Source organism: Falco peregrinus, chromosome 1 (genome assembly GCF_023634155.1).
Source record: "Falco peregrinus isolate bFalPer1 chromosome 1, bFalPer1.pri, whole genome shotgun sequence".
Taxonomy (NCBI): domain Eukaryota; kingdom Metazoa; phylum Chordata; class Aves; order Falconiformes; family Falconidae; genus Falco; species Falco peregrinus.
This window is the reverse complement of record NC_073721.1, coordinates 71,060,153-71,085,067: the sequence shown is the minus strand read 5'-3', so window position 1 is coordinate 71,085,067 and position 24,915 is coordinate 71,060,153. Positions and strand designations below refer to the sequence as shown.

At 38.9% G+C, this 24,915-nt stretch overlaps 1 protein-coding gene across 2 annotated transcripts; it reads left to right on the top strand.

Moving 5' to 3' along the window:
* The first annotated feature begins 59 nt into the window (after positions 1–59).
* COCH (cochlin) lies at positions 60–24,460 on the top strand. Of its 2 annotated transcripts, none has more exons than XM_055793866.1 (11): positions 60–278; positions 354–398; positions 5,993–6,149; positions 14,483–14,616; positions 15,824–15,886; positions 16,739–16,783; positions 16,874–17,021; positions 18,892–18,995; positions 19,827–20,053; positions 21,497–22,013; positions 22,716–24,460. In XM_055793866.1, exons 1-11 carry the CDS (start codon positions 254–256, stop codon positions 22,889–22,891), a joined length of 1,641 nt encoding a protein of 546 aa, XP_055649841.1. In that variant the 5' UTR covers positions 60–253; the 3' UTR covers positions 22,892–24,460. The 2 variants fall into 2 exon arrangements, with proteins under 2 accessions (XP_055649841.1, XP_055649840.1); XM_055793865.1 differs by having other exon boundaries at positions 15,821–15,886.
* Positions 24,461–24,915: the final 455 nt, after the last annotated feature.

The window sequence follows — 24,915 nt, the reverse complement described above, 5'->3', positions numbered from 1 at the left end:
CCCGGCCACCCTCGCCCGCCCCAGTGCTCATGCGCCGCGGGAGAGGTTTAAAGCGGGCGCGGCAGCTGCCGCCGGCTGTGCGGCTTCGTGGCGGTGTCGGGGCAGCGCGGAGGGTCTGGCAGCCTGCGGTGGGGGCCCCGGTGGGAAGGCTGAGCTGCTCCGTGCCGAGCTGAGCTAGGCTGAGCCGTGCCGCGCCGCTCTCCCCCTCGGCTCTGCTCTCGGCTCCCCCGAGGTGCGGGCGCGCCCCGCCACCATGTGGCTCGCCCCCCTTCTCCTCGGTGGGTACCGCGGGGGCGGCTCGGGGCCGGCGGGGCGCGCAGCAGCGCCCCGACTCGCTCCCTGTCTGTTCGCAGGCGCCTTCCTGCTCTGCGGCCCCGTGCGCGGGAGCGACGGCTCGGGTGAGTTGGCCGCTTTCCTCCCTCCGCCTCCCCACGGGGGGATTCCCCCTCGGATTGTCTCTGCCCGTCCCTCCCCGCCGGGAGGTGACGGTGGCCTGGCCGCCAGTGCCGGCTCGGCGCTTCCCCGGTTGCTGCCGCCTTTCGCTGGGCTGCGCTGAGGGTCCCCGACGGGGGCCGCCAGCCCGGAGCCCCGCAGTGCGCCCCCGGGGCCGGCCGGCCGGGCCCCGCCGTGTGAGGCCCCTCGAGCGGTGGCCCCGGGGGAGCCTGCGGAGGGGCACGCAGGATGCCTGGGAACACTGCCAGACGGGGGGGACCCGCACCCCGCTGGCACGGGCTGGAGAGCTGGGGTGACGGGTGTCCCCGTCAAGGGGGGCGCTGGTAGCGCGTGCGAGTGGGAGCGTGTTTGTGTGTGTTACAAAGGCACTTGCGCAGTGCTTGGCGCGCTGAGGATCTCCGACGTGGTTCAGACCATGGAATCTATTAAAAACTCTTATACCTGCCCTGCCGCTATTCTAACCTGGGAAGCAAAACAACGTACTTAAGATGCTAAGCAGGGCAGGGAATGCCTGTTGCACCGTGCCCTATTGGACTGCATCCCCCCTGCTGGAGAGGGGGCTCTCCTGGAGCCAGAGCCAACCCCTTAGGAACCAGGAGCCATAGCGAGCAGTTGAAGAAATAATGCACCAGAAGAACGCGGGCGGTTTGTCCGCACCTTCCAGCGGAGCCTTTCACCAAGGGAGGGCAAGACCCTCCAGAAGGATGCGCTTCCAGATGCAGACCTGGCCTGCAGAAGGTGAGTGACTTCAAGCTTTTCCGAATGGTTGTTCAGGATTTCAAAGTCATTAAGAAGCAGGATTTGCTGCTCATTTTGTGTTTAGGCAAGCACTTGGAAAATTCTGCTGTGCAGAAGTGATAATAGCTATATGTTATAGGAGTGCTATGGCTAAAAAAAGGGGAAAAATGCACAGCAATAAAAAAATATTCCAACTTAATTCCTTTCCTTCCTGTTTTACAGGTGCATTAGAGGTGAAGTGCTGACAGTCAGGAAAGAAGTGAAAAATTTTCTCTGATGCTTCTTCCCAGGGCTGGAGAAGAAGCGACTGTAACCTGAAGGTATCTGACACCAGCTAAAATAACATTAAGGGAATATTGGCAAAATGGAATATTGGTACCAGGATGTGCTTGTAGTATAAAACGTGAACAGTTGCTGTAAGATATTCTCTCTTACCATTATTCTGAGCCTAAATTCAGCGGCATTTGGTTACTGAGCTAGAAGCTTCCAGGAACTTTTATAAAAAGTGCTTAAATTCTGTTGTTCAGAGTAGCGTAAGAACATCAGTTTCCTCAAATTTTATTTAGGCTCATAACTACTTGGGGAGATCTTAAATGATCTTATATCTTTCCTTATACTCCCCCTGAAATGCATACAAATACTGCAGAGTTCAACAGGTCTAGTTACCATACATGATGCTGTGTGGGTGGGTGAACGTTGGCATGTGATGGTAAGTGACCTTAAGCTGATCAGAAAAAGGCAAGTCTCGGATCAAAGTGAAAGATTTAGCCCTGACCAGACTTTTTAAATCCCATTGTCTTTGTCCAGATCTTGTACTGGTGTACTTAAGATTACATGAACACAATCTGTGAACATGTTTTCCAAAATATAAACAGGTATAGCTCTACTAGTATGTCTTTTTTCTTTTCTTTCTAGTGTGGATAAGATTTGTGGGAGTGTTCCTTGCATAGGATATAAAAAACAGGCTTGTTTGAATACTAAAGGACTTCATATCTTCCTGTTTTGCAAAGATACAACACTAAATACTGAAAGGAAAAAAAAAAAGCATGATAGGGATGTACTTCATCTTACGACTCATGAAGTTATCTTATTGTTATGAATTATTTTTTTTTGTAATGCACATAGAGATTATATTTTTTTTTCCTTTACATAAACTCTGCTGTTCCCAAAGCACTTCATGGAAACTTCAGGATTAGAAAAGCCCAGATTTTAGCTATGGATTTTATTTTCCTAGAGTCTTTTAAAGTAATGACTCCTGTCAAAAATGAAGTGAGAACTTTTATAGGTGGGTGTAAGAAACAGCTATTCAGGGCAAATCTGAGTACATGGGATGAAGTGCTAAAAAGATGGAAACTCATAGAATGAATTGAAAGCATGGTTATTGGGTGGATGTTTTAGGAGACTGAGCCTTTACTTTTTTCTTTTTTTAGGTCAACAGTGATGGAAGACATTCATCCCTACCTTTAAATATGGCTTAAATCAGGAAGAACTACAGTTTTTTTTCTTTGTTTCTGTGGTGCACCCTGATGTGGTGTGTTTGTGGGGCTTAAAAAGCGTGTGCCTTGAGAGAATGGGATGATGGTCACTTTATTACAGTTCTGAAGGCCTAAGTTTGTATCGCATAATGTAGGTTTCTAGTCTTTATCCAGAATGGATAGAAGTCTAGGACTGAGTCCCTTCTTGTAAATTACAAGCTTATCTTTCTTCCTCCAAAAACATGTGAATTCAGAGTATGGATCTCATAAGTATCAGAGAAATGTCTCCACTGCTACTGCTCTTGAATTCTTAAATTACAGTGATTAAAACATACAGGTTTTCTCTCTGTTACTTAGATATGTATCTCTTGGGTGGTGTCAGCTGTGAAGTATCTTGGCCAGACTAACAAAACCAACCACCTTCAATTTTAATAGTAATATCACATGTGAAACTTTGGAGAATGATTATTATGCAAGCTGGCAAAGAATTATTTTCTAGTCTCTAGTATTCAGACCCGATTAATACATTTTCCTGTTCACAAGGGACTACTTGTAGTTTTATGGGTTGGATAGCTGATGATACATTAAAATAGACAAACAAAGTCCACTGCAAAGTTGGTATTGTAAGAATTTCGGTACCTAGTACTACTCAGTTTGATACTGCACCTAACACCCCTAATATTGGTCTCAGCTATAGAATTATAGCTTACAGAAAACTAAAATGAAATGGTGGATTTTTAACTAACAGCATCATGTACCTCAAAGTGTGTGTTTTTACCTCTGTGCTTACTGTATGTTAGCTCTTAAGTCATGCAATGGCAACTTGCTCCCTTCCCTTGGAAGCCCTCCTCTGATGGTGTAGATGAGAATCATGACAAGTCTTTAGGCTGCCAGTACCTAAAAATCCCATGGCTAGGCTACAGTGGATTTCTGTGTTTCCATAGCCAGGGAAGACGCAGCAAGATTTCCCTGCCCCCAGCCTTCATCTTTTGTGCTGTGTAAAATGTTAGTCTGACATATGACTGTAATTAGTAAGTACCTGGTAGTCAGGCGAATACAGATCTCGAAGTGATAAAGGGCTCACTAACTAGACATGTCTAATTATTGTCTTTGTATGCACAGCCTGCCAAGGAATTCAGTCAAGTACAGTACATTAGAAATGACAGGTATTAAAGCTTCCTGTGGTGTCTTGCACTTCTAGAGCCTGGAAAAATGTTGCAGGGTGCATGGCACAAGCAGTACTGTGAGAGCAGAGATTACCTGTGATTGCAGTGATTCCTCCAAGGATATCCAGCTTTCCAGCTGCTGTTTTATCCTGATGGTCTTGCTAGTTGCCATTTGGTGGCTATTGATTAGTGCCCAGTAATCGGCTAACACACTTGTAGAACTTTCATGAAAGGATTAGGAGACTTGAACAGCAAAACAAATTGACTGTAGCCTAACACAATGATACAGCACTTTTGGTAATGAAAATACGGAGCTTCTAGGTATAATCATGGTGATTCTGCTTGGTTTTTGGACTTGTGTTTTTAAGGCAAATATATAAGACTAAATGTGGAGAGGATGTAAGTAGTTAAGGCGAAGTCCTAAAAGAAACTTCTTTATTTCTTAGGGTACTTTAGAATCAAATGTCTGTACAGTGTTTTGCTAGGTAGACAGCTTTTGTTATCTTAAGAAGGGAAAGATTAAGACGTGTTTACTGCTGCTTTTTTTTCTTTTTTTTTCTTTTGGGTTATATAGATGTATTTAGCATATTTAAGCACATTTGTGCTGACAAATAGCAAAGATTTTTCAGGAAGATGTGGTTAGGTAGCTTAATGTAACTTCAGTATAGCATTAATGAATGTTATGTATACTTACATGTAAAACTATACATGTGGTCTATGAACATATGACTTGAGCCAGAATTAACAGACACTTCCCTGTACACCTCTGGCTGTAACTGTCCTGCTTTTCAGTTCTAAAGTTTGTGAGATTAGCAGGAGGTATGATCTCTTCCATCCACTGATGAGGAACATGTATGCTCCAAATAATTTCAAATACAAGCTGCTTATGCTGGGGTCAGTAAACGCCTTAGGGTAAGAGTAGAAAGAGTGGGCAGGGAAAAAGGTGAGAGACAGATCCCAGATCCCTGAAACATACTCTCATTGGGATATAATGCAGCGGTGTATGCACTGATACATTGGCCAGCCTGTCAGCTCTCTTAATATTGTGAAGAAGTAACATTCCAAGTGCATGTAGAAATGGTTGTTGCACCTTCTAGTGCTCAGCAAGGGCAAGATGTGCTTTTAGGAAGTTCAGAATAAATACGCAGTCATGGGTTGAACTGACAATGCTGAGTTGATGGCAGTCTAGGCCAAAGTCCTAATCTGCTGTGCTGTCAGACCAGCTGAATGTGCTGTCCTGTGTAGCAGAAGGATGGTAGTAAGTATCCAAGATACGACCTCTTAAGGTTTTGAAAGAAAAAAACATCAATTTGCCAAGCAAAATCATATACTGGTGTAAATCTGTTTCTGCTTACCTCCATTGCACGCATGCAAGCACAGTGAAAACTTAATGATGATAACCTGAGAAGCATGCTCTAAGAAAAAAGATAAAAAGAGAGTTCTATGTGAAAAATGAATGTGCCTCAGCTGAATAAATAACAACTTCTCACTGGGTGAATTTGACAGTCCTTTGCATAATGATAATATTGTAAACTTCGTTGATACGAATATTCTAGGTGTTAAGTTACTGGAGCAAGGAGATGAGTATTCCTTTTTTTATACTGGCCTTAGTAGGATTTCTTGCAGAGGCTAAGGGAAATGCTGCTGTCAGCCTGCTTCATTAATGGCACTCAAGGGAAGATTCTGAGTTTCCCAAGTGATTTGTAGATGTCCTGTGGCTGGACATTGCTGTGGGAATGTCAGTCTTTTAATTTCTCCCTTAAGAGTCTGCCCACTCCCATGTTCCACAAGCCTTCAAAGGTCTCCCCCTTACCGTTCTGTCTTTGCAGTAAACTTAAGAGATGTGAATTGCTTTTTCTTCTGTAATATTTCTTGGATTTTTTTTAATGTTTTAGTGTTGTTTGTGCACTTATTTTTACCCATTCTACCTTTTTCGGATGTTCCTTTCCCTTAAATAACTTGTGTGTTCTTGTCATAACTATACATTTGTAAGCTCCAAAGATGTCTTTACAGATGTACTGCAGCGTAAGCTGAGACGCTCCCCAATTCCAAATTCAAACTTTGCTTTAAGCTTGGAAACAATGGAAAGATTAAAAAAAAACAACCCCAAAACAACAGACTCTTAAGATTTTCAGGTCACATTCTTCTTCTTTTCTTTAGCTTTCACTGCTATCACGTGCTTTACAAGAGGACTTGACCTTAGAAAGGGGACAGAAGATGTCCTTTGCCCAGCAAATTGTCCTCTATGGCAATTCTATGTCTTTGGAGATGGAGTTTATGCCTCTCTTTCCAGCATCTGTGGAGCTGCCATACACAGGTAAGTCAGGTGATTGCTAATCAACGTGTTAAGCAAGTTTATATAGTCTTGCCACACTTCTAATCTTAACCTTTTGATGCCATTGTTATAAAGATCTTTCTGGATTTCTGGAGTCATAACTCAATAGGAATGTCATTAGGAGAAAACAAGGAAGAAAATTTGCCAGCTGCCTAGCCATTATCTGAGTTGTGTTTAAGTGTTCCAGAAAACCACTTTAACTTTGTCTGAAACAGCACAACAGCAGGTGGACTTTCACTGTCAGATTACTTACGTGTCACTAGTAGGCATGGAAAGATATAGTGTAAATAGTAACTAATTGGAGAATAAAAGCAGATTCACTTTCTGACTTCCATTTACATGACACTTTTTCTGAAACTGCTGAAATGAGTTTAACCTCCTATGCAAACGGACCTACCCATAATTTGGCTGAATGTGGTCCATAGACTATTACTTTTAATCAGTATTAGGGTTGGGTTTTTTTTTCTCTTCTGACAATTGCTTGCTGGGTTTTAGTCTACTTAATGATATCTTAATTAGACCAGTATCTAGCTGAATTCACTTCTGTATCAAACGGAAAACTAAAGACTAAGAAAAATATCCAGATAACCCATGTTAAATAGAGGTTATTAAAAAAGCAATAATTCCACAGGGGAAGGAAAGCAGGCTGGCAGATATCTGAGTTTGGGGTTGGGGTGGTGGTTTTGGTTGGGGTTTTTTTGTTTTCTTTTTTTTTTTGAGGAAGGAAAAAGATTTAATTACTTAGTTGCCAGGTAAAATCTCTCATGGATCAATTTTTAATAAGGATACTTTGGACAAAACCAGCTCGAGACAGCAAGATACCTATTTCAGATGCCTGTGAAAGCCAGACTGATTCCTGACTGTCTGTCTACAGGGAGTTTCAGACTTTGATTTTAATACTTTGAGAAAGCTTTTGGTTATTTGGAGGATTTTTAGCTTCATTTATTAACTGGCTGTACAACACACAACTTGGTCACTGAGACCTTTCACGATATACTTACTATGACAAAATAGATTCAAAACTATGTAAGGTTTTATCACTCTTAAGATAGGACTGATGTTTCAGCAACAGAAACTTGTTTTAGATATGGAGAAAAGCCTAATAGTAAGGACAGAGACTAGATGACCTGCAATATTATAGGAACTACAATACAGTGCAGTTTCTAAAAACAGATAGACATATATCTACTGGAATAACTAGATAACTATAATTGATCCTGTTTTGAAACAAAAGTACAGATTAAACCATCCTGCCCAAATGTTTCCTCATTTCTGAGAGTTCTATAATTACATATTATTGATATCTTTAAAAGCAAGACTTCCATCATGCATATAATCTAGATTACTTACATTTGAAGAGGTACTCTTGGAAAAAACATATTGAGGTCTCATTATTAGAGACATTTTTTTACTCATTATTGGAGACCTTTTTTAATGTCTTACTCCTGTGAATGAGATTTCATTAGCATTTGTGGATTACATCATTAGCTATCCAGAATCCCTTTGAGCATCAGGAACTTCTTAAAACTAGTTTTATTTAGCTTCTAGGTACATTCATGTTAAGATACACATAAACTACAGTTAAACAAAAAATCACAACATCTTCTTATATTTGTATATTCCAGATAAGACTACTGCTGCCCTTGCAGAAAGGCTGAAAGTATACTTAAAAGCTTAGGTGAAGCAAAGTGTTTAAAAAAAAAAAGGGGGGGGGGGGGGAGAAACACAGTAGTTTCAATCCTTTTTTTTTTTTTATCCACAAGCAACAGAAAGAAATTTTCATAATACATTCATGTGATGCTGAAGTCTGCTATCAGAGTATTTTTATTTTAAAAAAAAACCAAAAAAAAAATTATAAAAATTACTAGAAGATAAAGGAGGAAAATGAAGGTGGGTTTGAATTAATATTAATTGCTTGATACTTTACATGCTGTAAAGTACAGACTAATCATCTGAAATAACATTTAGGGGGCTATCATTACTATCCAGGAACTTAATTAAAGTATGAATTAAAATCCTATAACTTTTAACAGTGCTTCCAAAATTCAGGCTAGTTTTGTTGTATTTGAACTCCAAAGAAAACTAAAACTTTTTTTTTTTTTTAAAAAATTGGATTTAAGGAGGGATTTTGAGTAGAAACGCTATCTGGAATTTCTTAAATGCTGTAAAGGAGACTTAAGAGCTAAGTACTATAGGGGCAGCTAGAAAGAACTTGGGAGGTATTCTGGGGCTCTGTGTGTATTTTTAAAGCTTAAAGAGTTTGTTTCAAAGATAATTGCATGTCTCTGTGTGTGTTATTGCTAGAACAGGCTTCCTTTTGGTCCTTCTGTAAAAAGAATGAATACTTCCATTCAGTGTGCTTTAAGCGTCTTCATGAGTGTTTTAAAAAAAAAGTTACTTCAGCTCTTCACTTTTCCCACTTTAGATATATGCAAAAACTTTGTGAGATAAAGTCTGCATCAAATGTGGTTTTTTTATAGAATGTTATATGGGAAGACATCTCAGTTTTCTTTTTTTTCCTAAGACAATGTTTGTATTTAGTGATGTAGCCATTTATTATAACATTCCATTTCCTTACGGGTTGCCAAAGATGTCTTTACTTAAAGAGGAAAAAAAAAAAGTTCTTGCTATCAAGACTTTTTTTCCAAAGGGATTGGAGACTTGAGTGTTTTGAAAAGTCACAAAGGTTCCTAACCAGTTCAACTAGGCAGCAGTCTTCAACTTCCCATGCTGGTGGTGACAGTGATTGTTAGACAAGTCCCACCAAGAATGCTGGTGGGGCTCTGCTCTGTCACAGCTGGGGAATACTTTTATAAAAGGAGGTGGTACAAGAAATGGAAGATGCAGATTTCTTTTTATGTTTTGTATAGTTTTCTCCTAGATAATTAAGTACAGGCATTTAAACATTACTTAGCGCTTCAGTGAAGTCAGTACCTTGCAGACTATGTGTAAGATTGTTTTCCAACCCAGAAGCATAGGAGTACAGAAAACACCGTAATTTTCCATAGTAAGTGTCAATATAAATTATACTACAGGTGGCATGTGCACCCCTGTTTGTAAAACCTGCCTCTGACAGTGTCTCCAGACATTATGAGGATGAGGGCTCTAACAGAAATGAAAGGATTAAAATATACTTACCCTTCTAATCTGTGCCTTCCAGTAAGGATGTATATTAACAATGTTCAAGTATTCCGTATACGACATGAACATGACAGACGGTAGTAGAGCATTTTGAAAGAGCAGAATATAGGTGAAAATCTTCTGTTTGGGAGAACTGCTGGTTTTGAAGACTGCCTTTAAGTTAGGGGCTATTAGTCTTGGTCTTTCACAGTCAGAGCAGAATTTGCTGCATGAGAATGTTTTGTTGGTTTGGCTGTAACTGTTAGCAGCCAAAAATACTAGTCCTGGTAAAAAAGGATTGATGAACGGAGGAGAGGTGATAGCTGTTTAGCTCTCAGCTAATTTCAGTGCAGGCTACAAAATCCAACAAAAACATACAAAATAATGTGTTCCTTCTCACTGTGTTGCAATAGCTGAACTCCATATTGGTCTCGGAGGTACTCCGAGAAGATATTGCTAATAGGTAATAGTAGTAAGTTATACTGATGTAACTAGGTATGTGCTTTGAGAATTTTGTGATTTTTTTCCAAAAAAACTGAAACAACCACATCTAGTTTAAAACCAGGTGTACCCTAAATCACATTGCATGGTGAGTGCAACATAGCTCTACACCTTAAGCACTGCTGAGTACCAGGCCTGTGCCACTACAATGACTGCTGCTGTTACTTGTAGAAAGCACAGACAGACAACTATTCACCATTTCAAGAAGCATCAGCCTTGGGAGCAGTGCTTATATATGTTTTTCTTTTAAACTGGAAATGATTGAGCATGGGTCAGTTCCCCCCTCCACATACATCTCAGTTTGGACCCAGCACACGAACTGGAGTTTAATTCCTTCATTTTATATAAACCAAGTAATGCTTATTCCTATGAGCAGTTCCGTTACTGTGAGCTAATTATTACCACAAGAAAATACTATATAATGCATGTAGAGAATTTAGCAGAATTCATTACAAATATTTCTGTATTCTACAGATGAATAAGCTTTCTGCCTGTTTTAGTTTATTATATTTGGCTTTTTCTCTCCTTTTTTTTCCTGTCCTTACTTTATGTGTAATTACTTTCAGGAAACAGAATATTTATTTAATATTGTTCTCTTTCTGGGCAGAAGAATAAAAGATTTATTTGTTGGGGGAAGAATGGAGAACCTCCTACCAGGCTGACACTATGCAGGCATGAAGAACTGTGTTAAATCTACCACTGAGTGATTAATTGGATTAATAGTTAGAAGGTCAAATGAAGGACTAGGTTCTCAGCTTGTGCAGTTCTGTTCTAGTGCCAGTTGCACTAAATGGAGACCTAGCCCAATGTGATAGTTTTTAGATGCTAAATAGGCATGTAAATTTTTGTCATAACCTTCCTAACTCGTCACAGGGTGGAACCGTTTCTAATTAAACACTGGGGTCCCACTCAAGTGTAACAAAGGCATATCATGGCATTACCAAACTGGCCACAAAGTGAGCACAAACATGAATGGCCCCTGGGCCACTGTAGTGTTTGCTAGAGGAATATTGACAAAAAGGTTGTCCAGCCAGAGGGATTTCAGAGCAGCTGTAGATCCCCTGGGAAACTTTGGTATAATGCCTGCTTCTGCTGTAGAGCAGCCTTTGCTGCCAAAAGCAATAGGGGTGCAGACGAGGCAGAAGGAGCATAACCTAGGGGGCCAGAGAATGCTGGCATGAAACCCTGAGCAGCTCCTTATCAGTGAATGAAGACAATCAGGCAGCAGTAGGAGATTACATTTTGGAGGAGGACGCTTCTTGGAGCGATGGAAAAAGGTGGGTTATGTGGAATGAGCTTGCAGCTGCTGATAAGAAGGAAAGATGGGGATTCAGGTAATACATCTGTCTTGTCTTAAGCCCCTAAGGATAACTTTTTTTACCCAAGGACCCTGTAGGAAATGCCAGCTGCTACTACAGCCAGCATTCTTAGCAACAGGAACTTTCAGGTCATAAATATGCTGTTGGGTAGTATGGCAGGCCTTCACCTTTCTGCCTTCCCTTCTGCAGAAGAAGCAGATGGTCTGCCTACATAATGATTAGCATAAAAACATACCATGTGAGTTTCTGAGCAAACATTTTGCTTCTGGACTGCAAGATTAAATCCGCTCAATATATTCTTTCAGCAGCCCAGCTGCAGTGCTGCTGCCCTTGGGCTTTGGACCTTTCCTTGGCATAGAACATTTAGTCTGTGTTCAAATCTATTTCTCTTCGCTCTAACACTTATACATGGGAAAAACAATTGTTGTCCATTCCACTGACAATGTTTTGTTACCTTTAAACAGTTTTATCTAGCTGATCCTTACTTACACTTGGAACTAAGCCCATTTAAGGGAATATCCAATTGGCTTCATCTCCAGCATTTTTGAACAAGTCAATAGTTCATAAGCATGCTGCAAAAAGTGTGCTCTCCATCAGCCAAATCTATCACTACTTACAAATTCTAAGAAGCAATGGAAAATTTACCCAGAGGAAAAAGACTTTCACCAGTTGAAAACCTTGTGTTTCCTCTTTCTTTAACGGGAGATAGTATTTCAGCTTTCTACTGCTGTGTCTAAGATTACTGACTGCAGTTACATCTATAAGGGTCACATCCCATGGCTGGAATAGTCTCTTTGTGGTCTAGGCATCAGGTCTAATGTGCAGGCTCCTTGAAAAACGCATACAAAAATTGGTTAAGGCAAGCCAGCCCTGTACCTCTTTCTCAGAGAGGGCAGATAAACAGTTCTTGTGCTTACTTGGAGGTGCATGAGGCTCTAAAAAGCTTCAATTCCATCTGCTCATCTACTTCAATTCAGATTCTCAAGTATGTTTTAAATTGAATTCCTGTATTTCATAAGACCTTTCTGTATCTTCTGCTGCCCTTGGCCAGTATGCTTTCTCCCATGTGCTATTGCAAAGTGCTGGATTGGTTCCTTGTGTATATGCTTTTCTGTTTAATTTATGTGCAATTTTGAGTGAAAAATACCATTGAAGTGTAAATTATGATTTGCTATTAACAGTGAAGCTAGGCAAGAGAATGGACTGACAGCTTTTATATAAAGTTGCCATAAAGCAGTGCGGGCAGTAGCATGAAACATAGCTGGTAAGGAAGTGAAAGTTGTTCCTGGAAAATCTGCAGAGTTCCAGTTTAATCAGAACAGCCATGGCATGCAAATCAATCACACAGGAGCAAAGAACAGTGGTGAAAATCAAAGCAGATTGTAGTGACATAAAATCATTCTGAGGAAATGCATAGGCACTTCTTCACTATTTAAATACCACTGCAGATTTACACAGGATGAATCTCACTTTAAGTCATTCATAAATGATTGCAAAAAGGAATTTGCCAGTCTGATTCAGAATACAAAGGCAGACTGACAGTATGTTTTATTCCACTTCAGCATATATGAGCATGCGCTCTGAGTAAACTGGCTGGAAGAAACATCCCTGGTAAAACTGACGAGACTGTAAAAGATGGCTTAAACAGTACAGAATGAAATGGCAAGAAAAGAGGAGTAACTTTCATAAAGCTGTAGTTCATGTTATATTTACATCTAATGTCAGCCCCCACACGCATTAAAAATAGCAGAGCTATTACATGGAAATAGCGTATCTTCAGAAGGCAGTCCAGAGCTTTATGGCTTGTGATGAAATACAGAATCAAATATTTTCAATAAATAGATAAGGAGCAAAGAAACGTACTCCAGTTTCAGTGGAAAGCTTGCGGCTTCAATGGAGACTATCTAGATGATAATTTTTTTTGTCCATAATGATCACATGGCAATCAAAATGAAAAGACAAAATGGATCAATATAGACAAAACTGGTCACACTGCCTAAAATAAGCTGACATCATTGCTTCTAAGAATAATTCTTAGGTTGAGCTTTCGGTATAAATGTTGTCTTGAGTTTTAATTCAGCCGGTGCTCAAAGTTGCGAATCCACAACAAAGGAAGCTGGAAGAGATACCAAGCTCTTCTTGGGAGCTAATGTGGGCATAGGGCAAGTTTGCTGATGTAAGCCCAAAGTAGCTTCGCTAAAACTGAAAGTATAAACTTAAACTAGAAACTGTTCCAATTAAATACATATATTCTCTTTCTGACATGTACTTCCTTATGCATTAAGTCTTCACACCAGTGAAGGCTTGAATGCCAAAGAGAACCAGGTGCTAAAGAAGAAAATTGTTATAATTAGACTAAAATTTTCTAAATACATTAATGTGTTATTTTTCCCAAAGATAATTTTGACTTGCTGAATTTTCCTGTCATTTAAAAATAACCAGTTAGAAGCTCTGGTCTGATTTTTCTCTCACTGTTTTTTAAAGAACTGTTAAGTGCTGTTTGTATTTGCCAATTTTATAATCTGATTTTAAACTAATTCAGGGTAACTTTACTAAAACTCTTCTGACTATATACTGTACACAGTGTTCCCAGATGAGAAAATATCTGTATATTTTTAAACTGCTATCATAATCTTCTAAGCTGCAAGAATTCAATATGTATCACCACAGTTCAATTTAGAAATGCAAATCACATCTATGAAGGAGAAATGTATTTTAACAGCAGTCCACAAGGAGATTTATGTGGAAGTTACCTTTGCCACAGATACAGAGAGTTTGTGTTACCAGAAATATACGCAAGGTTTTCTAAACTTTGGTCTTGATTATTCTACTTTCACAATGTTTTAAATCAGATTAGGCTGGAACCTCTTTTCAAGCAGGAAGCCAAACGTAAGAAAAACAAACATAAAGGCGCACATTGCTGTGTTTACATAGTCTTGAAATGGTTGGTTTTGTCCCACAGTACTGTACCTGCCCAAGTTCTACAAAGTATCAGGCTTATAATCCGTCTTAGAGAAACTCAGCATTGAATTTTGGCCTCTAAAAATAATAAACGTTCTTTCAGTAGCACATAAAAAGATCTGAACAGTTCTGATGCCTATTATTGTCAGTTAGGAATTGATACTGCCTTGAAACATCACTCTTCTGCATCAAGTTGAACATTGCCAGAATTTTAGAATTTCCTGACTTTTTTTTTTCCTAGGTCTGTGTGCTCTGCAGAATAGTTTCTTTGAAAAGTCTTTTCAGCAACTCATATCCTGAACACAACTGCCTTTTTCAGGAGGCTACTATCCAATATACTAATGATGGTATAATTGTATTGCATTTTCTTGTGATTAAAATGTCTGATTTCTAACAACTCTTTTTGTATCTCAGTGGGGTGATCACCAATGCAGGAGGAGCTGTAAGGGTACAGACTCTCCCAGGACAGGAAAACTACCCTGCTGTAAATGCCAATGGAATCCAGTCTCAGGTGCTCGCTAGATGGGCTTCATCCTTCTCAGTGACTCGTAGGTGGATCACACTACTTATTTTTCAAACTATATTTGAAATCGTAACAGAACTGTAGGAAACTTCTTCAATGCTCCTGTATGCATAAACAAATGTGATTGCTATCTGAAGTGTAATAACCGAAGTTTTTGCTTTTAATTCATTAATCCTCATTTTTCCACAATTTCCTTAAAATACTACTCCAGCGAGACTAGCTAGTCTGTAGCAGAAGCTGAAACTTAAAAATGGATCACAGTTATTTAGAATATAATGACGTGATAGCAGGCAGTCGACAGTGCAGTTCCACAACAGTTTAAGCTGCGATCGAAGTCCGTACTTCGATCCTGCTACTGCAGTCCTGTCCTCCTACCGCTTCCAGCCATATAGTTTTATCCCTTCTGCCCCCCTGCCTGCCTTTGGGCAGGCAGTAGAACTGTCAGGTCCTTCAAAGAGCTTGTGTAGCGTTCCTTGCAAACAGAACACTGACCCTCCAAAAACGGGAATAATGTCAACTTAGATGTGATGTGGTCATTAAGCTACAGTGTGACACAGTGGTTTTTCAGAAGTTTTTTTGTCCTTGTAGTTGACATACTGTGCCCAATTGCAAACCATTATCATGCCCGGCCACTTGGTTGAGGTTAAACCACCCTCATAAAATTGTATAAAGAAGTCTATTGGTTATATATATTGTTTGGCTCCAAAATACTGAAGTGTATGTGTTTTCCGGTATATTCTTTCAGAGCTTGGGAAACAGAGCTCTTTAATGTGTTCTTATTGTTTACACAGCTAAAATTTAGCCTGCTATCTCTAAGACAGTAGTAATCCTCCATTAGTGTTTATTGCAAATTAATGGATAAGAATTTGGGATTACAGGTGCTTTTGGTGAGGGTGTAAATGAAATACACCTCCTCCAGATCGAGTCCTGAATTTATCTGCTAGAAACAATAGCTACTACAGCTCAAAACTTCTCATCAATTGATATGCTGTAATTACACGTCGGCTGCTGCCGTTTCAAATGCAGGAGCTCAGAGAGGTTCATTACCAGTGAAACAAGGAGTGCGATACTGGATTACACCAAATATCTGTCTAGGCCTGTGTCCTACTCCCAGAGTAGCTAATGGCAGATGATGAAGAAAGGTTATCGGAAATATAGTATTCTTCAAGCACTTGTAATTTCATCTAAATACACTAAAATAACATAAATTTATTCTTCCAATATTTTAGCAGGTACCAAGAACACAGCACTTGAAGCAGTTGGACGATCGGTATCAACAGCACGTCCTTCTACAGGTACAAGTTTTCTGCAACAAGGGAAGCTTCTTGTGATAGGATGTGCTGCAGTGCGTGAATCCCTGGCTAAAATGACATTTCATATGATTTATTTATTTTTAAAGAAGAAAACATACACAATATCTGGTTTTGCAGTACAGCTATCATCAGCAAAAGAAGGAATTATTTGCAATTGGCAAGATTGATTCTAATTTTGTTAATCTTCATGCAAATTAAAAAGAAAGAATGAATTTGGAAGAATAATACAGATATCAAAGGAAGGAAAGAGTTCATGAGCTTCTGTGATATTCTTTGCTGTCAAGTGACAGAGAAGATAATTAATTTCTTCTTAGAGAACTAGTAAACAGCTGAGTGCTGTCAAAACTTGCAGAAATTTAGATGCTATGTGAATTTCTCCACAGAAAATGCTGCATTAAAAGTCTAAATCGGTTTTTGTGAAGCCTAGTGGTATGTAAATACTGGACTTGGATGTTGTATCTGAATAGAACATTTGCTTTACGGTTTAAGTCATAGTTTGCTTCCAAACCATTAAAACCGTGCACAGCACAGCAGGATTGCTAACTGAGAAATGGTAGCACTTGGGGGGGTGAGCTACAGCAACCCACCCAGGTTTCTACCTTTCAGTAGTCAGCTGGGCAGGTGTAAGAAAGGAAGGTTAAACTGTTTCATTTGAAAAAGAATATTCTCCAAGGAGCAAAGCAGTAGTAGTGCAAGTTTAAGAATTAAACTGATTGACAGTTCCTACTGCAGATAGACTGCAATGTAATTCTTGGAGTCTGAGCTTTTTCTGGTTTACTTTTGGCCATTCATCTTCTTGTTCTTAAATGATCCATCTTGTTTCCTTCACTGAAGGTAAAAGACCTAAGAAGCCACTTGATAAAAAGGCTGGAAACAAAGGTAAGAACCCACAGATTTAACTTTTGCAAAGAAAAATTCTAACGTTTATTTGGTGTTAAGTTTAAGTCTGATTATTTTGGATATTCACAGACTGTAAAGCTGATATTGCATTTCTCATTGATGGAAGTTACAACATCGGCCAACGTAGATTTAATTTGCAGAAAAACTTTGTTGGAAAAGTAGCTGTGATGCTGGGAATTGGCACAGAAGGGCCTCATGTTGGAGTTGTACAGGCCAGGTAAGAACAGGTCTAGACAAGGTATAACTGAGTGATTAATAAGAGAAGTCAATTAATATATCACTCCCTATTTTGCAGAACAGTATTCACTCAATAATGGCTGATGAATAGCAAGAGAAAGCAAACTCTTTTGAGCTGCAGTGTTGTGTAGCACTGCAAACTCTTTTGAGTGTTTGCTCTGTGCTGTACTGAGATGTCCTTGTGAGGACATGACAGATTTTACCATCTTCTGCCCCTGTGATTCATGATCTTTGGATAGAGAGCAGCTGGACGTTTCATAGCCCCTCTGCTGCTGACAGTTTCATAGCTCATCTTAGTAAAACAGCAGAAAACACTCCACAAAGGAGAGATGGCTGGTTTTAAAAATTGTAGAGAGAGAACAGTCACAAATGGCTATATACAAGTACAAACCAGAAAACTGCTGTTGCCAACCTATAGGTTACTACAGCCAATATCTCCAAATGGTAAATGGTCAGGTTTTTATTTTAAGACTATTCATAGAATCATAGAATCATTTAGGTTGGACAAGACCCTTAAGATCATAGAGTCTAACCATTCACACTACCTTGTATGTTCACAGACTGCAAAACAGTCTCACAGCCACTGCAACATCCAGCATGTTGGTAGAAGGCTTATTTGAGCCACAGCTTAGTTTGCGAGCCCTCAGGAATAGCAGTTTTCCAGGTTTAACCACTTTGGCTATGGCTTCTCTGGAATAAAAGACGCACAAAGAAGTCTTTAATTCATTTATCACAAGACAATGAAACATCTGCTAGATTAACACAGTTTCTCTATTGCGTCTTTCATCATTAAAGTCTGTTCCTCTCCCCAGCCTTTAGGCGACTGTAGAGTAGGTGTCAGAGTCTGAGTTAATGACCTAGGCTTGCTCTTGTAATCACTAGAAAGACCACATTCCTGGCACAAACCATCTAAACTGCTTTGGATGCCTCTTTTAGGACATGATGAATTCCATCCTGAAAAATCCAGTTTCTAGCTGCTTGTAGGCATCTAAAGCTAGGGTAAATGAACCCTGCTTTTCCTGTCCTGGGTTTAAATACTGTAAGGTGAGGAAAGATTTGTGGAGAAACTAAGTGATCGATTTAGCACCTTGAATGTTCAACTCCTCTTCATTAGAAATTAATCCTACAAGCAATAATCTTTATATCTCAAAACTTACCATTTTTAAGTTACTCTACCATAAGATTCAGCACTGCAGACCAACTCTCCTTGGCACGGGGGTTCATTGTAGTGATTCTGATGCAGGATTGGGCCGTTTATTCATAGCAAGAGCTTTCTGAGCTGCAGGTGTTTATCTGTCTATTCTTAGCATGGCAAAAATAACTTCATTTCTTTTTGTTTTCTACTGTAAATCAAAAGTGAAATCTGGTACTTAGCACAGCTAAAATCTTTCATTTCTCACACAGAGTCAGTAGCTACTGTACCTTAAAACTTCTCAGATCAAAACACTCAAACTGCATTTCACAGAATGTTTTTATAAAGAAGGTATTTCTCATACAAATAGTAGAAGACCTACCAATTTTCAATTACACAAATGCATTTAGTTTAACATCTGGCATGTTCTTTTTTATTTTTGTGCATATATTTTTCAACCTAATGTTTTCAGCTATTAGATAAGCCTCAGAACCTGCCTGTTCTTAATTTACACACTCAGGTAAATAAGTCCTCCTACTAAGGATTGTGAGAATTATTAAGGAGCATACTTCCGGTTTAGTAATTAAAAATATAGGGAAGAATATATGTTACCAAGAACAAAATGATTCAAAGTGTATTTTAGCTTTCTAATGACTAGTGGTATGAAAAGTAAACTACGCACTTCATTACTCTTTTTTTTTTTTTTTTTTTTCCACAGCGAACATCCAAAAATTGAATTCTATCTGAAAAACTTCACTGCTGCGAAAGAAGTTTTGTTTGCCATAAAGGAATTAGGATTTCGAGGAGGCAATTCTAATACAGGTGAGTTCATAGGTCCATGCAAATAGAAATTACTTCTTTACATATGTTTATACATATAAATATATATATAGCTAAACACACGTGTGTGTGTGTATACTGAAGTTCTTATAATTCAGTTAGTTAAGAAAGTGTTTTAAACGCCACACTCATCTTAGTCGGGTTCAACATTTTTCAACTAGAACATTGCCACATCTTCCATTTCATTTCCAGAAGTTAGGGTTGCTTATTACACATTTTGTTAGAGTAGAAGTGTAAATATCACTTCCTGCCATGGACTTTTCACTAGTATCAGAGTGATATCTTGAGACAAACTCATATCAAAAAGGCTTAGCATTTCTTTCTTGCTGCGTGGCTAACTAAAGGGTTAGAATAAACTTGGAATAAGTAAGTGGTTGTGAAGAGATGGTTGCCAAATGAGGAAAACAAGCATTCCAAATACGTTGTGTTTGACAAACTAAATTTAGGTAGCTCCTCAACTTTTTTCCTTCTAATCCATTTGAAAGGTACTAATATATCTACTTCCTGGTACAAAACTAGACCTGTGGGCAAAAAAAAGTCAGTGATTTCTTCTTCAGCTTTATCTGTGAGGATTTTTTGTGGGGGTGGTCTGGTTTTGGGTTTTTGGGTCAGTATTTCTTTTTTTGCCTTTAACGTACAGATTGCTCGAGCTTTGTTATTACCAAATGTCCTGAGACACTGTTTCACTTTTACACTGGGATAGACCTGTAATCATAACGGGAATCCCACACAATTTTGTGTAGGAAACTGGTACCAAAATGCACCATTATGATAGGCACTATTTCTTCATATTTTCTTTCTGTTCAAAACTAGGAAAAGCTTTGAAGCATACAGCTCAGAAGTTCTTCTCTTTGGAAAACGGAGCACGCAAAGGAATTCCCAAGATCATTGTAGTGTTTCTAGATGGCTGGCCCTCAGATGATATAGAAGAAGCTGGCATAGTGGCTAGAGAATTTGGAGTCAATGTATTCATTGTATCTGTAGCAAAACCCACAACAGAGGAGCTGGGAATGGTACAAGACATTGGTTTTGTTGACAAGGTAAGAGAGCATATCATTCTTTGTTTTTCATTCACGGGTATTATTCTGGAGAATTTACTTCACGGTAACATTCTAATGAACTAATAAATACACATCTATATAAACTTATATATATAAAAAATATTCTTGCAAAACAGCCAATGAAATTATTCCTGCTAATAAATGATTTAAAAGAATAGCACCAGGAAGGTTAAAGAAACACTGGGGTGTTTTTTCCCTGCTACAGGGGCTACACAAAGGTACCACTGTTCTCCCACTTCAGACTCTTGCCAAGTTGTAGCTCCTGGACTTTGTAGTTTCTCAGTGTAGGAGATTCCCCTATCTCAGGTATGGTTAGATGTGTCAAAGCAATGAAATGCAGATACACTATCTCCTGTCCTGAAACAGCAGACAGGGAGGCATATCTTTCCATACTTGCTCTATGGATAATTATTTGCCTACTTTCACTACAAACAGGACAGGAAAGATACATCCTAGCAAGTTCACGTGCAAGACATTCACCTTAGATGAAAAGTTTTGGATCTTGTTCTGTATGAGTTAGAGTAGGAATCATATCAGAGATCACCTACTCTCACATGAGCTGTTTAATCACTAGTCTTTACTTTCTCTCCTGTGAGAGAACCTCTCATTTTCCACAGGGAGGTTTTAGGTGTCTTAATTTCAGAAGAAATTTCATGGTTCAGTGTGAACATAATGAAGCACTACAGCACTGCTGCTTCTAGGCACCAGATAGCTTGCTGCTGATTCCAGGGGTATTGCAGGCAGGTCCAACTCTTACATACTTGGAGGCACAGGAAGATGTGACTGAGGCTGTCCTTCTCCTGCATTTTGATCTTAGCCAGATTAGTTATCACCACCTTGGAGAGCTGATTTTAAATTTAACCACCTTCTCAATCACCTTGTACTTTACACACATCTTATGGAACCTAGCAGAAAAAGAGATTTTACTTTGAATGACCTGGAGCTGTATTTTCTACCCAACTGTAAGTTTGTGTTTATGATGTGTTATACATCAAAAAAAATAAAGGCTTACTGAGTTCAAAGGGAAAACACAAAGACTAATTTTCAGTGGGTAAGCAAAACTACAGAAGTTTGAATTGTTTGGATACTCAGTAACATGACTTAGTTTGCTTTCAAAAGCCATAGTTGTGTTTTCCAGTTGTTACAGTTCTTGTGAATAAAGTTAAATTATTTGAAATTTCCAGAGGCCAGGGTTGACTTTAATGGATAAAATAAGCTATATTGTAGCTTTCATTGAATCCAACTGCAGATGTTTATCTTCAGTTTCTTTAAAAACCAACAAGCAAAAGATCCTACCACAAAGTCCCACCATTAGGCTCCAGTTCTAACCTGTCTTTGAAAGAAAATCACACAGGTGTTCTGATGATTATCCATTCAGCTGCTGTGTCAGTATTCACCTGTTGACTTCTTGTTTCCAAACAGGCTGTCTGTCGAAACAATGGCTTCTTCTCTTACCAGATGCCCACCTGGTTTGGCACTACCAAATACGTAAAACCTCTTGTCCAAAAATTATGTTCACATGAGCAGATGTTGTGTAGCAAGACATGCTACAACTCCGTCAACATTGGTTTCTTGATAGATGGTTCCAGCAGCGTTGGAGACAGCAACTTCCGCCTTGTGCTTGAATTTGTCAGCACCGTTGCAAGGGCTTTTGAGATCTCTGACATTGGTTCCAAGATCGCAGCTGTGCAGTTCACATACGATCAGCGTACTGAGTTTAGCTTCACAGATTACATCACAAAAGAAAAGGTCCTCTCAGCTATCCGGAACATTCGCTACATGAGCGGTGGCACTGCTACTGGTGATGCCATTTCTTTCATAACCAGAAATGTCTTTGGACCAATGAAAGATGGACCTAACAAAAATTTCCTTGTTGTTTTGACTGATGGTCAGTCTTATGATGATGTTAGAGGACCTGCTGCTGCAGCACAAAAAGCAGGTAAATGATTTATCTTTGAAAGTGATGGAAGTTGATTTGTCCTATCTCTGCTGTATTGTGAATGTTAAGATTTTAAAGTGTGCAAACACAGCCCCAGTAAGCGAATCAAGTATCATACCTGTTTTAAATTTAGCAAAATGTAAGTCCCAAGGAACTGCTTTCCATTAGGATGAAAAAAATGATGTGCTATGGAGCCAGGTATGAGTAGACTCACTCATGGCAGCTTAGTGAAAAACAAGAGAGAAACTAGTAGTTTGAAAATACAGAGACAAGTAGTGAAGCTCCAGTGATGCCATCCACTCCTCTCAATCATCATCCAGGAAGGGAATTAGCAGTTTTGACTAAAAAAACTTAGGCTGCTGATGCTTGAAAGCACCAAACATACACAAAGGATCCAAACTAATTTTCAAAATCATTTTACAGTGTTACTTGGGTTTTAAGACTGACATTCTAACTGCTACATTCCTATGTGTCACTACACAACCAACTAAAACACTAGCTCTTAAGATGCCCCACATGTCCTTCAGGATTTTTACTGAAACAAATCATTTAATTCTTGCTATTTAGTGGCAAAGTGTAATCGTCTTTGCCAGACTGCAGCTATTGAATCTATACTTTTCCCATCCAGATTAATTCATGGATGTAGAAATGACTGTTATTCTTTTAATAGGCAAAATGGTCTTTATTTTTTTCTTATTGTAGGAATAACAATCTTCTCTGTTGGTGTTGCCTGGGCACCTCTGGATGACCTGAAAGACATGGCTTCTGAACCAAGAGAATCTCACACTTTCTTCACTAGGGAGTTCACAGGATTGGAGCAGATGGTTCCTGATATTATTAGAGGCATCTGTAAAGATTTTTTGGACTCTAAACAATAAAGCAAAAATCGCTGTTGGATATTACTACTTTGAAACTAAAAATCATGAAAATGAAATGGTCCCTCTAAAGTACAAATGTTTTATTCTTACATATACTGTCATAATGCAAGGGAAGAAGAAGGGCTACTTCTTGTTTCTGTAGTCGGTCAAGGATTCTTGTGAGCTTGTTAGAAGTTGTACTTCATACTGGAACGCAGAATTTGGCCAACAGCTCTTATTTTCAATACATATGTAGTAGCCCCAAGTTTAAAGCTATGCAGATTGTGCACTTAAGGCTATCAGGTATCAGCAGAGGAAACAATACAGCTCTGACATTCTTGCTGTCACTTGCTAATGTCTTCTTAAGAATTAGAAATAATTTCAAATACACAGTACTTCTATAAGCCTTCTGTAGCTTACGATTCTGTATCTTTTCAAGGAGTTCTGCTGATAGTATGAAGTGCTTCCAGTGCTTCAGTTGCACAACATCCATTATTGCCAGACAATTTAAGAAAAGATAGGACAGATCGTAGCTAAACAGTCTATTTGTACTAGTGAGGTTTTGCTATTGTGAATGATACTGCAGTCTCAGTTGGCAAGGTTCACATCAAAAGACAGTTAAGTTCTACCCACAGATAGCTGCAGATCTATGTTCAGTTCTTTTGGCACAGATTTTGAAAGGTATTTAAGGCACAGGAGTTATTTTTGGATCCAGATCCTCAAACATATTAGTTGATCCTACTGTTTCCTACACCACTGAAGTCAAGAGTGATATTCCCGATATATCTGATAACCAGATTTGTTCCTGTCTGCTGCCTTCTACTGTCTTTATTTTAGAAAGTTATTATCGGGTGGGCAAAGAGATTAAATTAGACCATACACTGGGAACTGAAAGTGTTCAGATCCAAAGGTAGGTTTCAAAGTTTGAAACCTAACTGATTTGTATCAGATTATGTAGTTAGTGAAGACTGTAGGCAGACATATAAGTGGAATTCAGTAGCTTACAAATTAACAACTTTCTAATGCTAGTAGAAACATCTTTAAGGATATGTGAGGTTCGCTGAAGATGAAAGAATAGTTTTCTTTAAAAAAGGCTTTAATTTGATTACATACCTAGTAATGTGTTGATACATTTAGACCTAAAAGTGCGTAGTTAAAATGATGCAATATTCACTGAGTTATTCCAGATTCCTGGTGTGAATAAGATACTTCAAATATTCTTTAGAAATTACATTTTTTTTGCAAGTAAATTATATAACAGAAAAGAAAACAGGACTTTCCCATCAATCTAGGGTTTCCCTCCTCCCCCTGCTATTGATTATAAAAGTCATAGTACTTATGGAATGGCACAGAAGGGATTGTATTCATCAGGCTTTTGTTGTGCATTTTTTAATAACTTATAACTGGCTATATATTACACTAAACATGAATGGCAAAGAAGCCTTGTATTTTTCTATTGTTATGTGTTTATAGATACGAGTATTCAGCTATTGCTGTATAAATTCATATGCAATATCAACTTCGTGTAAAAGTTCAATTCATTCAGTTTATAAACTTTTTATAGAAATACATATTGCAAGAAAACTGGGACTGCTGCTATCTGTTTTAATGTCCTGTAATATAAAAGTTTTTATGCTGAACCTCACATAGTATAGCTTAAGTTGCATGTGGTGCTTCCTAACGGTATGTACCATCTTAAATCCCAATTTGTAACAAAAAATCCCAAATCATCCTCAAAGAGCAAGGTTACTATTTATACAAATATTTTAATTTGAATGAGTCAGTATCAAAGTTTTAGTCGTTCATACTAGGTATGATGCTAGTTGAATCTTCTGTATATTAATCACGTACCAGCTAGTAGAATCACATTTTCTGTCCCACCTTGTTTTTACTGTTGCAAAGGAGGCAGCTTTACTCATGTCATTCATTCATCAATGAAAAAGCAGGTCTGGATCTCTGGGAGACCGAAACCTGCAGAGCTAAAAGTCCAAATGTTTCACAGGAATGGTGATGCCACGTTACTTGCACCCTTCATACAGCCCAAT

Excerpts from the sequence above, each read along its gene's own strand:
- COCH (XM_055793865.1), top strand. The coding sequence starts at position 254 with ATGTGGCTCGCCCCCCTTCTCCTCG. Across the intron at positions 14,617-15,820 it reads TTCATCCTTCTCAGTGACTC|CAGGTACCAAGAACACAGCA; the intron begins GTAGGTGGATCA and ends CCAATATTTTAG. Across the intron at positions 18,996-19,826 it reads AGGAGGCAATTCTAATACAG|GAAAAGCTTTGAAGCATACA; the intron begins GTGAGTTCATAG and ends GTTCAAAACTAG.